Here is a 16,047-nt window from a genome sequence, read left to right as displayed (position 1 = left end):
ATTCCTTCCGTCTCAGTACAACTACAATGATCGCATTCCTGAGGTGAGATCATGGGGCTCTGCGTATCTATCGTCTAACAACTCGAAAAGCTGGTGTACAGCGACGTCGTCGCAGGAACGGAGTAAGTCACGTCGAGTTGCTATATTACCTTCGAGAAATGACAGTTTTATGCAGATGTGGTTCGAGCTCTGATAGCCTGTCATGCCTTCGCACCGTCGACGTAGACACTTTACAGACATTGAACTATGACATGAACTTGGCTGGTTACTATGGCACTTTTGTCTTTGTCCCTGTTGTCGACGGTACCTTCATTGTTGAACGCCCGACCGTCACGATTACAGGCGGACGCCTCAACGGGGTAGGCCAGTCCACTACGAGACATCGAGGATAGGCTGAAATTCTTCTTGTAGGAGGTACTTTTAGCAGTGACCAACGCACACGAAGGAAATATCTTTGTTGATCAATCACTTACGATGGACATATCGGATTATGTTTCCACCGTCTTCCCTGACGTTCAACCCTGGCAAGCTGCAATGGCAACCCCTTTGTATCAAGGCCTCGGCACCAATGTGGAGCAAGCTAATTACGCAATGGGCGAATGTAAGTGCCATATGATGCATGTGCTCATTACAATACTCATTTGGCGTACTTTCGAAGCCATCTTCATCTGTCCTACCTACTATCTCCTTCAAGCATTCGGTAACAGAGCTTGGAAGGTAGGCTTCAAGACGTTTACAGACGTTCACCATTCTTGACTCGCAATATTCAGGGCGAATTTGCTATCCCACCTGCACTTCATGGCAACGATGTCAGCTACTACTTCACGTCGTGAGTGATCTTTAGGCTGGATGTACGGTCGTCGACCAATTCCTCCTGCAGTGATGGCCCTCCTTATGATAACTCCGAGTTCATCACCGCCTTCTCGAACGGGTTTATGGCTACAGCTATGACCATGAACCCTAACGACAGGTACAATTCCGGCGACATCACGCCTGCATGGAATACCTGGGTATCTGGACATACGGAAATGATGTTCAACGAGACGGAGGCTGGCGCACCGAGTGTGTACACCTACACGACTGACGATGCGTTACTAGAGCGTTGCCTGTGAGTGTCTGGAGCTCGTTTGTTCTCCTAGAAGATGTTCTAATTATGGATATATAGTTATTGGCTGAGCCTCTCTGCTTATACGGCGCAGTGATAGGCATCAGGAAAACGGTACCAGGACTGCAGTTGGAGGTTGGATGCGGTAATTGGATAACCATCTGTAACTGTGTCTGTGTGTATGAATTGCAACGCGATTAGAAATAAGACAGTGGGTACCCAAAGATGATCCAAACACTAACCTTGATGTATCATCCAGCTGTCGCGAGAGGTTGTGCACGACAACGCAATGTACTCTTGTGGACTTCAGACTTCCGAGTCTGGGCTATCGCGATCACCCTTCTCGCTATCATTAGAAGGCATGGCACTCACAGAGGCATGTCCAATTAAGTGAGCATTTTGTGCGCGATAATATACGGCGCAGGGTTTGGGATGGATGAAGGAGAGATCTTCGTCATTGTCTTCACATATGATGGGTGAGTCAAGTTTTGACTTTTTTTGACTGAGCAGTTGCTGACGCGCATGGACCCTAAGTAAGTATAACTTAATCTGCCCTTGCATGACCTGCGTTGCGCGAGATGAGGTCCGTCCACGTAGTATGAGTTTCAAGAGTCGTGACGGATATACAAAATTTCACTGCAACAAGGCCACGCCCATAAGTTCATGACGATCCATACGAACTACGTATGCTGTGGGGTTCCCTTTCGTTTTCATAAGTCGTCTGCGCATTATACTCTTCCTTGTTACTTCAAGAAAACCACCCGAGTTGCGAATGTACAAAGTCGGAGCCATCAGGTCTTATCTTGTCCTCTTCTTGAACTGTGGCTCACGACAGCAGATTTTGTGAGCTTCCCTGTATCCCAGATCTAACTCAGTTATCACATCTAGGCAAGGAGACTGCTGATGTGCTGACGTCTGAGGGAAAGAATTCCCAAGAATCATGGCGACGATAAGCGCGTCGTTGTAAGCCCTGGACCGTTCGGGCTTAGCAGGTTCCGCGAACTGCACATATAGCCGCCACTGACTGAAAGCGTAGACTTTCAGTCAAACTGGGTTTTGGCGGAACGGACGGGCGCGGTGGCTCCTCGCAGGGTTTCGGTCGTTCAGGTGTATACACTCTTTTGAGCTGCGCAGCGTCCAGAGGCTGATTCAATCATTGTGGCTGGGATCACTCCGTTTGTGTGTACCATCGTCCGGCCGCGGTCACATCCGCCCCGAATTCTCTCAACACGATCTCACTCACCACTGGGATACGCGAGGTGTAAGCCGCGTGGATATGCTACGTCGGATAACCGAGGGTACGTAGCTCACATGTTCCTGGATTTTCCGACTTTGAACGCGGCACTGCCAATTTCTCAACTCCTCACTGTATATACTATGCTAGCTTCATTCTGGGGCTGATTTAAATCTACAAGGTATGCATATAATCAGGATGCACCCACCGTACTGACTTATATGCATAGATGTGGATCGTCGGCAGATATATGGTGACATATGGCCAAGTTTGGAGATGTGCCGCTATATATCTACATTATCAAGCGACGTATTGAACGGTATGCAAATTTTACCAGAGTCATCCCATGCGACTGCCCAAGGAACCCATCCATCTCGTTCTCACAGACTCGAGTACCGACGCAGACGCCGCACCTACGGATTTCGAGTCGTTTCAAGAAGAGGCTTCCCAGCGTGTTCCTAAGGCGAGGCCGGTCGAAAAGGGCTTTGACTCTGAATCATGTCGTTGTCGCGGATCCGGATTGTGCCAGGTAGAGATATTAGCCTGAAGTGAGCAAAATAATCCTCGACCTCAAGTTGTAATCTGATGAAGAAATGTCATCAAACTGAACACTACTTAGGCCATATCGTGGGTGTGTCAGATGCTATTGTGTACGATTGCGGCCCCCCTCCCCCGGCCCAACCAAGAATATGTAAGTGCCAGACCTATGCAACCTACCAGCTTATCGGTCTATGATTCCTACATAGAACACGCGTAGATCGATGAGAATTACAAAATATTACATATACGGGGACCTGGTACAGAGGCGTCCACGACCTGTTATCCTTACCGAGGTCTACGTAAGCTTGTCGAAGTTTACTGTAGGGGGCGCAGACTTACGTGTATTTTGCGGAGATTTTGTGAACAGTTCGATCCCCGCTTGATCAACCACATGGCATGACAAGGTCATAAGTTGGGTCTGCAGTACTTAGACCGCTCAGTCCTCCCTCGTGCCTCCCCTAACGGTAACGCCGCACTGCATTCTGTCGATTCAGTCTTTTGCTGTAATCGTCAAGGTAGGAAGCATATACATGCAAAACTGTTTGGTCAAAGAGACTTACTGAGCCCATTGCAGATGTGGATCGTCGGCGGATACGGATTGACAGAGGACCAAGTGTGGAGATGGTGCCGTTCAATTGGCCACGACGTGCCCCCCGACTGGATATACATCGACATTGTCGAACGATATATCAAAGAACACGCAATCCCAATCAGAGTCGTCCCCTGCGATACCATACATGGTCCCGTCTATCTCATTCTCACAGACTCGAGGACTGATGCGAACGCCACACCTACGGACTTCGAGCCGTTCCAAGAGGAGACTTCTAAGCGTGCCCCTGCAATCAAAGCAAAGCTGCTCGAAATGGGCTTCGACTCTGTGCATTATGTTTCGGTCGCGGATCCGTATCGCGTCTGGCAGGAATATTAGCTTGAGACCAATGCATATTATTCCTGTTCCTTTACTAGATCTTGAACTGATGCGTATTACAAACCTTATGATCACCGCCTCCTGACGGGTCCTTGAGATAGAATTCTGCTCAGGACCACATCGGATGCTCTCATGCTCGCGCCAGTGTTCTCGCATTCCTCTGCTTTCATTCAAACTTCTCCCCTTGGCTGGCTTTGCTGTACATCCTGTTATTGCTGTCTAGATTTATTGTGCTTGATTGATTTGAGATCTGTTGATGACTCGTAGGCTGCCTGGTCAAGAATTCAATGATCCATACACAGGGGGCATAGTGCCAATAATGTGATCATGAGTCACATGATGGTCACACATTATTCAATGATAAAATGAGGATTTGACTCAAATGTAAACAATCAAGTTTCTTATGAAAGTGTTTCAGATATCATTGGTTTTTAAACAGTTATCCACAAACCCAGGGCCAGAATGGCTTCAAGTTCTGTATGTTGCTCTCTGTGCACTATATTCACCTCGCTGGTGCTTCGGTTGAGTGCCGCCTTGGCACTCTTCTGATCTTTAAATGCGAGGTGGCCCACATTGCTTGTTTCGCCAAGTAGGACAATCGCAATTTTCGCAAAAATCATCCAAGAGCTACGCATGCACAACGTCGGAGCCGTCAGACGAATCACCGCCCTGTTTGGGTCCATGTCTTATCTTGTCCTCTTCAACTATGGCGAGTCACGACAGCAGACTTTGCGGGCTTCTCTGTACATCCTGGATTTTGCTCGTCTAGGCAAGGAGACTGCCGATGCATGATGTGCTGACGGGGAAGAGTTACCAAGAATCATGGCGGCGCCGGCGCCGCAATAAGCGCGTCGTCCAGGCGCATACATTCTTTGACTCCTGCGCACTGCGTCCAGAGGCTGATTCAATCGTTGTTGGGATCCCTCCGTTGGTCCGCACTGATCAGGTATCGTCCGGCCGCGGTCATTCCCGCCTCGAAGTCTCTCAAAATAATCCTACTCACCACTGGGAAACACGAAACGCAAGCCGCGTCGATATGCTACGTCGGAGAGCTTACACTGATGCGGGCCAGTAATGCTGCGGCGTACAATATCTTCACTGCTCAGGCTACCACCTGGACATTGCGCATATAATCAACATGAGATTATCTTCAAGTGATGCCATGGGGGCCTCATGTATCATTGAAGGTATGTAATCTACATGATCCTGGATTTCCGACGTTGAACTATCGCTAATTCTTAAACTCCTCACTATACGTCCGGTGCTAGCTTCATTCTGGGGCTGATTTAGATTTATAAGGTACGTATATAACCAGAATGTACCTACCGTATTGACTTATCTGCATATACGTGGATCGTCGGCAGATATATAGTGACATATGACCAAATGTGGAGATGGTGCCGCTATGCGTCCACATTGTCAGATGATATATTAAACAACATGCAATTCTAACTGCCTCAAGGAACCTATCTATCTCGTTCTCACAGACTTGAGGACCGATGCAGACGCCGCACCTACGGACTTCGGGTCGTTTCAAGAAGAGGCTTCCCAGCGTGTTCCTAAGGCGAGGCCGGTCGAAAAGGGCTTTGACTCTGAATCATGTCGTTGTCGCGGGCCCGTATTGCGCCTCGCAGGGATATTAGCCTGAAGTGAGCAAAATAATCCTCAATCTCAAGTTGTGATCTGATGAAGAAATGTCATCAAACTGAACATTACTTAGGCCATATCGTAAGCGCGTCAGATGCTATTGTATGTGGTTGTAGGCCCCCCCCCGGCTCAGCCAAGAATATGTAGGTGCTAGACCTATGCAACCTACCAGCTTATCGGTCTATGATTCCTACATAGAACACGCGTAGATCGATAAGAATTGCAGAATCCTATATATACGGGGATCTACTTCAGACTAGGCGTCCACGACCTATCACCTCACCGAGGTCAACGTAAGCTTGTCGACGTTTAGGGTACGCAGACTTACGTGTATTTTGCGGAGATTTTGTGAACAGTTCGATCCCCGCTTGATCAATCACATGGCATGACAAGGTCATAAGTTGGGTTTGCACAGTAGACTGTTCAGTCCTCCCTCGTACCTACCTTGTCTCTCACTATAATTTACGTCAAGGTAGGACGCATAACCATGCGAAATTGTTTGGTCAGAGAGACTTACTGAGCCCATTGCAGATGTGGATCGTCGGCGGATACGGACTGACAGAGGACCAAGTGTGGAGATGGTGCCGCTCAATTGGCCACGACGTGCCCCCCGACTGGATATACATCGACATTGTCGAACGATATATCGAAGAGCACGCAATCCCAATCAGAGTCGTCCCCTGCGATACCATTCATGGTCCCGTCTATCTCATTCTCACAGACTCGAGGACTGACGCGAACGCCACACCTACGGACTTTGAGCCGTTCCAGGAGGAGACTTCTAAGCGTGCCCCTGCAATCAAAGCAAAGCTGCTCGAAATGGGCTTCGACTCTGTGCATTATGTTTCGGTCGCGGATCCGTATCGCGTCTGGCAGGAATATTAGCTTGAGACCAATGCATATTATTCCTGTTCCTTTACTAGATCTTGAACTGGTGCGTATTACAAATCTTATTAGCGCCGCCTCCTGACGGGTCCTTGAAATAGAATTCTGCTCAGGACCACATCGGATGCGTTCATGCTGGTACCAGAGTTCTCATATTCTTCTGCTCTGCTTTCATTCATAACTTCTCCTCTTGGCTGGCTTTGCTGTACATCCTGTTATTGCTGTCTAGTTTTATCGTGCTTGACTAAATTGAAGTCAGTCGATGACTCGTGTAGGCCGCCTGACCAATAATTCAGTGATCATGGGCATTGTGGCGCCTCCACATCGGAGCGAACACATGAAATTACTGCATGACGGTCACCGTGCGTAAATGCGCAAGGCCGGGGCCGTGCCGCCCCCTTATCGCATTGCACAGTTCAATGGATGGCGACCGAAGACCGCTGCATGAGGTGCATCCGATCGAGAATGTTTAAATCCAAGTTGGACACGATTGTGATTGGGTGATCTTCGTGAGTAGAGTACGGTGACTGTATCCATTTATGATGCCGTGATCATGACAACACGGGCATGCTGATTTATCAATGAACCTGTACACCGATTGGAGTGTCGACGGGGATGCAATTCGCATGAACTTACTGTGAATGTCACTGACACATACAGACTAATAGAATGGCCAGTTCCTTGTACCAATGTCACTCCATTGGTGTCGAATTTCTCGCCTCCGATCATGTCCGTGTGACCAAGGCAAAACTGCTCGAAGTAGGCTCTCACTCCGAGAACTACGTTACTGTCGCGAATCCGTATCGCGTCAGGCAGGGATATTGAGATGACTCAGGTGAGCATGGTTGTACTTTGAGTGTGTACCGGATATACAGCATTTCACTGTACATGTTACAAAGCGACATCCGATGCCCATAGGTTTACAACGATCCGCACGGACTACGGATGCCGTGAGGTTCCCTTTCGTTGGTATGAGTCGTCTGCGCGTCCGAATATTCTGCGTTGTTACTTTGTAACGGCCTCCATTGCAGTCTATTTCTGCTGTTGCTGCAATACGGCTAATGATACCGGCGATTATGCCCAATTCCTGGCTGGCGCTACTTCCTGCGTCTAGAACATATCCGCGCATCGCATCTTTTTACATGAAACGCGAGTGTGTAACGGCGTACTAATCCGAGGGTGACGCCCGCGGTACTTGCTGCGCACCACCGCAGGACGGGCGCACGACTCGTCTCTCTTTATTCCTCCGGATCCCGAGCTCCACATAAGAAGTCTACGCAGAGAGAACGCAACCAATTGACTTTGATGGATTATCCACAAGCCCAGGCCCAGAACGCGCGAACGTACGAAACTACTATTGATACAGTACACAAACGTTAGTCCACGTCGCAAGTCCATCAGATGCCTACCGAAACGAAGAGAGCGTGGGGATTATCAGTGCTACGGTATAACGTTAGGTCTAAGGGTATGTAGAGAGTCCATCATCTGTAGAGAGCGGTACGCAAAAGGTAAAAGCGAAAAGCGAAAAGCGAAAAGAGAGATCCGTCTGTCCGTCCGTCCGTCCGAAACGAGCGAGAAGTCCTAGTCCATCCAAAGCAAACGAGAAAACGTGCCGCGTCCAGCGCGCACTTGCACCGCAAAGCCCATACGGAGCAAAAAGCGACGAGCGCGAGCACGCCATCCGGCGCGTGTTCAGTCCGATTCGAGGGAGCCGCTCCGCCGCCTGCCGACGCCGATCCGCGGGAGCGCGAGGCGGAGCTCCATGAGCTCCAGCACGTCCCTGCATGCGCAGAGCACAGCCGCTCGTCAGCATAGGCCGACACCCGGAACAAGACGCACGTACTTGTAGTTCAGCTTGCGCGTCGTCTCCGCGGGGGAGCGATCCCACTCGTCCACGTAGAAGACCTCCTCTTTTACGCGCAACCGGTCGTCGTCGTTGTCGTCCCCGTCGCTGCCGCCGTCTTCGCAGGGGCTGGCGGGGAGGAAGGTGACGGACTTGCGTCGGTCGGCGAGCGACGGGAGGCTCGCGGTGAGGGGGCTCGGGCTTGAGCTCGGGCTCGTAGAAGCAGGCGAGGCTGACGGAGAAGGACGCGGGAGCTTGAGACAGCTTTTCATGGTGTGAATGTAGAAGCGGGTGAATGAGCGGGAGGATGCGAGATGGATGCGTAAGGCGAAGTGAGTATGGTATGGGTCGTGTGGGGGTCGCGTCCGTAATAGAATGCTGTGAACCAGCGGCCAATCAGCGAGACTCGTCGTGGACCCACGCGCGCTCACCCACACGGACGATTGTTAGCAGTGCACGTCGAGCTGTAGACGCTAAACGATGAAAATTGAAGTACCAGATACGAAACCTACTGAGCCTCAGCACTCACCGCCTTATAACCTACGAATCCGATATCTGACCAACAGCCTCGCTGCGAACTTGACTCCGCCGGGCTCAGGGTACGCACACTGCAGTCATGCGTCCTCCGCGTGGTGCGGACGTGGGCTCCAATATACTCAATAGATCTGCGCGTCGTCCTGAGCGGGCCTTGGAGCGTGTTCTGGACGGAGAACGGGCGCGACGGTGAGACTCACTATCTTGGGGCGGGGAGAATGCTCCGTCTGGAGCGTTGTGCTGGCTGCGTGGATGGGATTGGGACAGTGGTGGATCGAGCCGGAGTCTCGATCGCAATGACGCCCCAGGCGGCGATTGAAATTGGCTTACGAGTTTGTAACGACAAGTAAGAAGTTGTTATGCGGAGATTCAACCAGCGCAAACGGCCGTCGCTCTCGCTTCAGCTCAGTTGCACGCACCATTGACGCATTCTGTACTGTAGATCTACCTTGAGCTTCGTTCATAATTCCCCCAGCCAGATCGTTCCCGCCTCTTCCACGACGGCCTCGACCTGTCCTTTCTTGCTGATAGGACACGTTGCTCATCAGTGACCGTGATCACTATGCCAGGCAGAAAAATCATGGCCAGCCAACAAATCCGTGCACAATGATGTAGGATACTATCTACCGCATCAGTCTGGGGCATGACGTACGGAGGTGATATGTTCGTAACACTCTGGCTGGCCTTGTACTAGATGGGACATAGGTATCCCTCGAGTTCATACTGCTCCGTAACAGGGTATCAGAAAATTGTCAGATCGTCTAATGGGGAATCCAGGTGAATATGCCGCAAACAAGGCAATAGTATTGAGAGCCAGGGGCTCAGGTCGTAACAAAGTTGACCCCTCCTCCCATGCGGCGGCGGATGGATCGTGGCCGGCATGTGTCCGGACATCCAAACTGAAGGACCGGCGCAGCCCAAGATGCGTTCGAACCTGGGTTGCATGCGCAGGCATGTCAGCGTGAGACGATGAAAATAGGCAGCCAGGGATTCTGCATGGTATGCGGCGAGAGATGAACAGCTCCCAGTCACCCGGAGATCCATGTGCGATTCCAGACGCTAGTGCACATCTAGACCAGAGGTTTGTTTTTTCTGCTTCGAGCACGACGCATTATAGAGCCAGTAGTTTACTGATACATCCTCTTTGGCTTTGATGCATGATGTGCCGCGGCGCATTGAATGTCTAGGAACGTCGAGGCGATCATCTGCGAGACGCTCACCATCAATGTGCCCAAGAGATTTCAGAGGCCTCGTTGAACGCGGTGAATACTCGTGTCGCACGCGTGGTCAGATGTGCGAGGCCCGCCGAGGAACGTACTGCCAGACAATCATTTGTACAGCAGCCTTGTTCTTTATCGACGGGGACCTCGCCATCCTGCAGTAAGATCCGCCGAGTGCGAGCAAATATACAATATCCACTGGCAGGGATTCGCTCACACACGCGCAGCGTTTGCCATTCCAGAGCTGACCACAATACCAGAGTCACGGCCCCTGCCAGCAGCATGCTTTGATGAGTAGCCAGAACACCGGACAGGCTGCATACATGCATCCCATCCAGTCATGGCGTTGGTCTGGACACCGTTTGAGCCCATCCACTGCAGACCACGCGTACAACACGGAAGAGGTGCGCGTGTTAGTAGCTAGACGCAACACGAGCGAGTGCGGCGTACGTTGCTTTCAAAGGACAGACCCCATCTCATCGACGCTACTGAATCCAATCGCGTCGCGGTCTGTGCGGAACCGCCCGCCTCAAAGAGCGGACCATCCTGTCGCGACACTGAGGCTCCTGCCCTCGACCCCGCGCCGTCACGGCTCAGTATCGTGCTCCTGCCAGAGAAGTGAATAGCCTGAGCATGGACCCATACTATTTGGTCAAGAATGTATTCATGTCTTTTCCGAGCGAGCACACTGGGACCGGTTGTATGCGCCAGCCTGCGGGTGAAGTAGATCGGTCTCGCGTTATCCGGGGCGGCGCAGAGGCAATATGGCTCTGCCGCGCGGGAATGGCGGGACGTTCATCGTTGTGATGCACACTGGGCTGCCGCGCGAGACGGGAGACCACGATGGGGGCCGACGAGGTATTAGGTGCACTCACAGTGGCAGATAGGCATCTGCGAGGGTGGGGACAGCAACAGAGCTCACCGCAAGAACGAGTCTAAGAGATAACGCGCTTTATACTTAGGTGGGCCTTGTGCAGTGTGCACAGCGAGTCGTGATTGTAGTACAAAGGATACACTATCATCGGAATTGCGTCCCTCCATTCATCGATTTGTGAACACGCCTCGCTGCGCGCCACCTGCGTTAATTTCCCATTACCGCTACGCAGTGATCCGGCGTTGAAACCGCACCAGAGGGGGCTGCGGGATCGACCTGGCTCGAACCACGAGGATGTGATTGGTGTGTATTGAATATTTCCGTTGCGTAAGGATGAAAGAAGAGGTGTGCGAGACAAAGCAGCCGGAATGAAGATAACGATGGGGGACGCCGGCGCACCGGGCCATGCATTATGTACGGCGGCTGGACGTACAAGCACAGGGCTGCTCGTGCACAGGACCCCCGATATGGACCCGTCGACTGCACACGGTCAGGCTCCACTTCCGCCCCTTCTTGTGCTCGGCCGGGGAAATTCGAACCAGGAGGTGATGGGCCCGCGGTCTTCACAGCAGCTCTCATAAATGATTGAGTGCAGGACGTACACGGCCACCTGCAGGCCATCGATGCAGCTGCCACGGGCGGAAGTCGCCGCGAGGACACTCACTTTGGTATCTGAAATTCTGGGGGAGCGCGTCCGCCTGTTGCGGTCGCGAAGGCGGAAGTATTCGAGTCGAGTCGAGTCGAGTCGAGTCTCAGTAGCATATGCACGCACGGGTTGCTTGGAGGAGGGGCACATTGGGAAGCTGGGCGCATGTGGTGCGTGCGTTCCAGGCATGTGGTAACGTCTCCGTTGCTAGCCTGGATATGTGCGGTAACTGGGCAGCCTGGTGGGTGACGATACGGCAGCCGTGGAGATGAGAACGGATCACATCATGTTACGGGCGCTGCGGGGCATCTATCAAGCAGCCTGGGATCCAGAGATGCAGTTGGCAGACAAGATCTCAGCCAAGAACGATACAAAGTTGTGCCCGGATAGAGGGACCATGAGGGTGCTACGTCGTCGTGGCCTCGCATGGACGGTCGGCTGCAGGCGGGAGACAAGGCTTCTGCTGCGCGGATGCGGGCACGGGGGAGACAAGGCGAGGACGGGCGTGGAGGCGAACACGGGGAGCGATAGATGCGCGGGAATGGCATTGGCACCGCAGGCGTCAGCTCGCCGGAGAGGCAGAGTCAGTTTGGAGCGGGGCAAAGCGAATGGAGAGGCGCGAGTGCCGGACGCCCGCTAGCAGCGACAAGGCCTATAGCGGGGATGGAATCTCTGTCATTTTCATGTTTCGGGGCACGGACAGAGAATAAAACAGACATAAGGGGCATGGAGAGGGAAAAACAAAAAAACAAAAAAAAAAACAGACATGAGGGCAGGCACGTGCGCGCGTCGGAAAGGAAGTTTTGCACTGGCACAGACAAGACGGCCCTCGATCAGATCGAACGCCCATTCTAGCGTCGCCGCCGAAAATTAAACTCGCCCTGCCCGCTGCGGTATATAAGCTGCTCATCGCCCGTCATGTTCCCCAGACCTGCTCTCAGCGTCCCCGCCGTTCCTTCTCCCCCCCGGCTCACTCCCCTCCCTCTTTTCCGCCCCTCCTTCCCCCCATTCATTCAGAGGTTTTCCCGACAATGTTCTTCTCCTTCTCTCGCATTGTCTCCGCCGCCGCCGTCGTGGCCTGCGCGAGCTCAGCCCTCGCGGCTCCCATTTGCTCCGTTTCCAGCTCGGGCGTCCGAACAGGCTCGTCCAACTCCACATCTTCAACAAGCGGAATCGCTAACGTCGGCTCCCTCCCTACCTTTACCTCTTCCTTTGCTACCCCCACTCTGACATCCACACCCGTCGTTTCCTCTGCCCCCGCTGTCTCTTCTACTCCCGTCGTTTCCTCTGTCCCCGTCGTCTCCTCCCCCGCCGTCTCTACCCCCGTCATTTCTTCTGCCCCTGCCGTCTCCTCCACTCCCATTTCCTCTGCCCCCGTCCCCACCACGACCTCAGGGTCTGGTTCTTCCAACTCCACCTCCGGCTCTGGCTCCTCCAACTCTACCTCTGGTTCAGGCGGCTCCACCTCTTCCTCCGGCCCTCACTTCCTCGTCTACAGTGATGCATGGGTTTCTGGCGAGAACGGCCCGCCAAACGTTTCAGAGATCAATGGCTACAACGTCTTGTACGTCTACATCTTCATCCTTTTACTCCCATCTTTAATCTCTTCCCCAGTGCTCTCTCCTTCCTCCTCGCGTCTGGCTCCGTTGACCAGGCACAGGAATGGGAAGAGCTCGATGCGTCCACCCGAGCTTCCATCAAGTCCCAGTACAACGCCGCCGGCGTGAAGCTCATCGTTTCCGCCTTCGGATCCACTGAAGCTCCCACCAGCTCCGGCGACGACCCCGTCAACACCGCCAACACCATGGCTGCCTGGGTCAAGCAGTACGACCTTGACGGCATTGACATTGACTACGAGGTATGTCCGTGCCCACAGCTCACTGTTCTCGACGCTCACTCGCGCTATAGGACTTTGACGCCATCAACTCCGGCAACGGCGCCGTCGACTGGCTCGTCAAGTTCACCACTCAACTCCGTAGCCAACTGCCTTCCGGCCAGTACATCATCACTCACGCCCGTACGTATCTGTATCTCTATACGAACCTGTATCTCACCGCGTCTGTCTGCCAGCGGTCGCACCTTGGTTCTCCAACAACGCCCAGTTCCAGGGTGGTGCTTACCTCCAGGTCGACCAGCAAGTCGGCAGCATGATTGATTGGGTGAGCATCTTTGTTTCGGCTACCATCTTACACACGCTGATACGACTCTCCCATGCAGTACAACGTTCAAGTGAGCCGCCCTTCGTCTTGCATGTAGGCTGTGTTACTAACTTGGCACGTTCTCCTCGCGATCAAAGTTCTACAACCGTGAGTACATCGTGATCGGCTTTTTCCGGCCCGGTGCTGATTGTTCTTGCAGAGGGTGCCTCCGAGTACACTGACTGTACCGGACTCCTCACCCAGTCCTCTAGCACTTGGCCCAAGACGTCGGTCTTCGAGATCGCCGCTGCAGGCGTCGACCTCAACAAGCTGGTCATCGGCAAGCCCGCGACCGCCTCCGACGCCACCAATGGGTACATGGACCCCGCCACATTGGCTACATGCGTCGATCAGGCAAAGGGCAAGGGCTGGAGTGAGTGTTATCTTGCTATGTCGTCCGCGCGAATGCTGACAGATTGTCCCCCGTAGATGCGGGTGTCATGGTCTGGGAGGTATGTGGCGTTTCTACATTTTCCATATCAGTCTGTTAATTTACCTTCTGTCCTAGTTCCCCTCTGCAAGCCAGTCGTGGATCTCCACCGTTCGTGGCTCCGCATATCCGGTCTAAACAAGTGCTTTTCACGAGGTCCCTCGATCCGGCAGCGTAGGCTCTGCCGGCTCATTTTAACTTTCGATTCTTGTTCATCTTAAGCTTATCTTTTTTTATCTGTTCCCGACGCATTCACGTTATCTCACGCTCTCCACGCTCGCTCTCCACAATCTAGCATTGTGCTCTGTATCCGTGATACACATCATCTCGACGGTGCTCTCTCCTGTATTCGACATACACACATCTCCTACACATGTATTTGACATACACACGTCTCCTCCATGTATTCGATATACGGCCCATGTAGAACATGACATGCTCTCGTGATCCCGACCTGCTGGCTCATCGCGCGTCTCCTGCAGCCCGTCTGCTTCTCTTTGGTCTTCTAGACTCTGTATCATCCGATGCGGCGGAGGTGCGTGTTCGCGAACTGGAAAGTGCTGCGGAGCAGTCCCCCGCTGGCTTCTTTCCATGTGCCTCGTCGCTGCTATTCATTCGTCTGCCTGCGAACGTCCGCGAGGGGCTTGCTGCTTCTGGGTAGATTGGGGACTGACAACCTGCCGGGAGCACCGCTGCGCTATAGCGGCACATGGCCCGTATTGAATGTTGAACTCACGGCGCCCCGTCCGTCCCAAATTAATATGAAGGCTTCATATGGGATCTGCATGTGGTGAACAGCATCTGCTGATTCTCTCAGGAGTCGAGGTGAGGGAATATCTCGGGGAACTCATCAGAACGCGCCTCGGCGACTCTGACGGCCAGATGTGTCTGATAAGTTTGCGAAACATGGACATATGAACTGCGGCCTGGAGAGATTCTCGGAAAGGCTTCATCGGTGTGACTATCAGCCACATCTCGGATCATGGAATCGTAACCCAGTTGGGGGTCGTGGCGGCGGCGGCAACCAACTTGATGGCTGTCCCATCACCAAGCCGTGCGCGGAACGAGCGGAGAGAGAAACCGGCGTGCGCGGCATTGTGACGCCGCAACCGTGACACCACCTCAGAGAAGAATTGTGGCGATCGGATTCTGTCCTCGACCTCGTTCTCGTTAAATTCGACATACGCAGTCTCAGAAATGCAGAGACATACCTTTGGGATCTTGCACACGAACCAGTGAAAAGTCCAAAGTGTTTCGGTAAGTCCTACGCCATGGAGTAGCCACATCCTCGGAAAGGTGTAGGACTGACGCCGCATTGATCGTACATACGCAGAGCAGGGAGGTTCACAGTGATGTGCCCTGTATCTATAACTACCGCAGATGCCCTGGAGCGGAGGAGACTGGACTGAATGAGATGCCGATTGTGGGCTGAGCCGCTCATATCGCGACCTGGCGCGGGTGACCACATGCGGACGCACATGGACTAGCCCTCGCCTAGATAGCGGCGGCGGTGGCACTGGGACAGAGACGAGAACGAGAACCGTCAGTGCAGGGGATGGGGCCGAGCTGCCTCCCCCGCGTCTCCTCCGGCCATCCGCCATACGACTGTCGTGACGGCGTGCGGCACCTCGGAGTCGACTAGTACGGCGATCGTACGTGCGAGGGATGCGAGGGGACACCACCATCATTAGTAAGTATGTTATGATTTCCATTATGACACTCTTCTGTTGTGGCATCGTGACATGTTTCTTGCAGACTCCGACTGTGGCCCATGTTGCAGCACTGCTCGCCAAAAGGCTCAACGTGCACACGAGCACCTGCTATCACTCGCGGAGGGGGTGGATGTTCCTCAATTTGTAACCTTATTCCCCCGCAGAGGTTTCCATTGCGGGTAAGTGTCTATCTCAACAACAATTGCATATCGCGCAGAACGCAAACCCTATGTTCCATGATCGATGTCTAA

The 16,047-nt window shown here is 53.0% G+C and overlaps 4 protein-coding genes across 4 annotated transcripts; 3 read left to right on the top strand and 1 right to left on the bottom strand.

Moving 5' to 3' along the window:
* Positions 1–251: 251 nt before the first annotated feature.
* FIBRA_03893 (uncharacterized protein) lies at positions 252–1,112 on the top strand (the record flags this gene model as incomplete). The annotated part of the gene is made up of 5 exons (XM_012325718.1): positions 252–359; positions 412–601; positions 659–717; positions 771–829; positions 881–1,112. The coding sequence occupies 5 exons, from the start codon at positions 252–254 to the stop codon at positions 1,110–1,112; spliced, it is 648 nt and encodes a 215-aa protein (XP_012181108.1).
* Positions 1,113–3,453: 2,341 nt separating this feature from the next.
* Positions 3,454–6,339, top strand: FIBRA_03892 (uncharacterized protein; the record flags this gene model as incomplete). The annotated part of the gene is made up of 2 exons (XM_012325717.1): positions 3,454–3,756; positions 5,986–6,339. The coding sequence occupies 2 exons, from the start codon at positions 3,454–3,456 to the stop codon at positions 6,337–6,339; spliced, it is 657 nt and encodes a 218-aa protein (XP_012181107.1).
* A 1,692-nt stretch (positions 6,340–8,031) lies between these two features.
* On the bottom strand, positions 8,032–8,454 carry FIBRA_03891 (uncharacterized protein; the record flags this gene model as incomplete). Its single annotated transcript, XM_012325716.1, has 2 exons — positions 8,032–8,119; positions 8,183–8,454. 2 exons carry the CDS (start codon positions 8,452–8,454, stop codon positions 8,032–8,034), a joined length of 360 nt encoding a protein of 119 aa, XP_012181106.1.
* A 4,033-nt stretch (positions 8,455–12,487) lies between these two features.
* FIBRA_03890 (uncharacterized protein) lies at positions 12,488–14,222 on the top strand (the record flags this gene model as incomplete). Its single annotated transcript, XM_012325715.1, has 9 exons — positions 12,488–13,020; positions 13,071–13,314; positions 13,365–13,473; positions 13,527–13,615; positions 13,674–13,685; positions 13,753–13,762; positions 13,815–14,027; positions 14,084–14,106; positions 14,163–14,222. The coding sequence occupies 9 exons, from the start codon at positions 12,488–12,490 to the stop codon at positions 14,220–14,222; spliced, it is 1,293 nt and encodes a 430-aa protein (XP_012181105.1).
* Positions 14,223–16,047: the final 1,825 nt, after the last annotated feature.

This window comes from Fibroporia radiculosa, assembly GCF_000313525.1.
Source record: "Fibroporia radiculosa TFFH 294 genomic supercontigs, scaffold2356, whole genome shotgun sequence".
Lineage (NCBI taxonomy): Eukaryota > Fungi > Basidiomycota > Agaricomycetes > Polyporales > Fibroporiaceae > Fibroporia > Fibroporia radiculosa.
The sequence above is the reverse complement of the archived record's forward strand: the minus strand, read 5'-3'. Positions and strand labels throughout refer to the sequence as shown.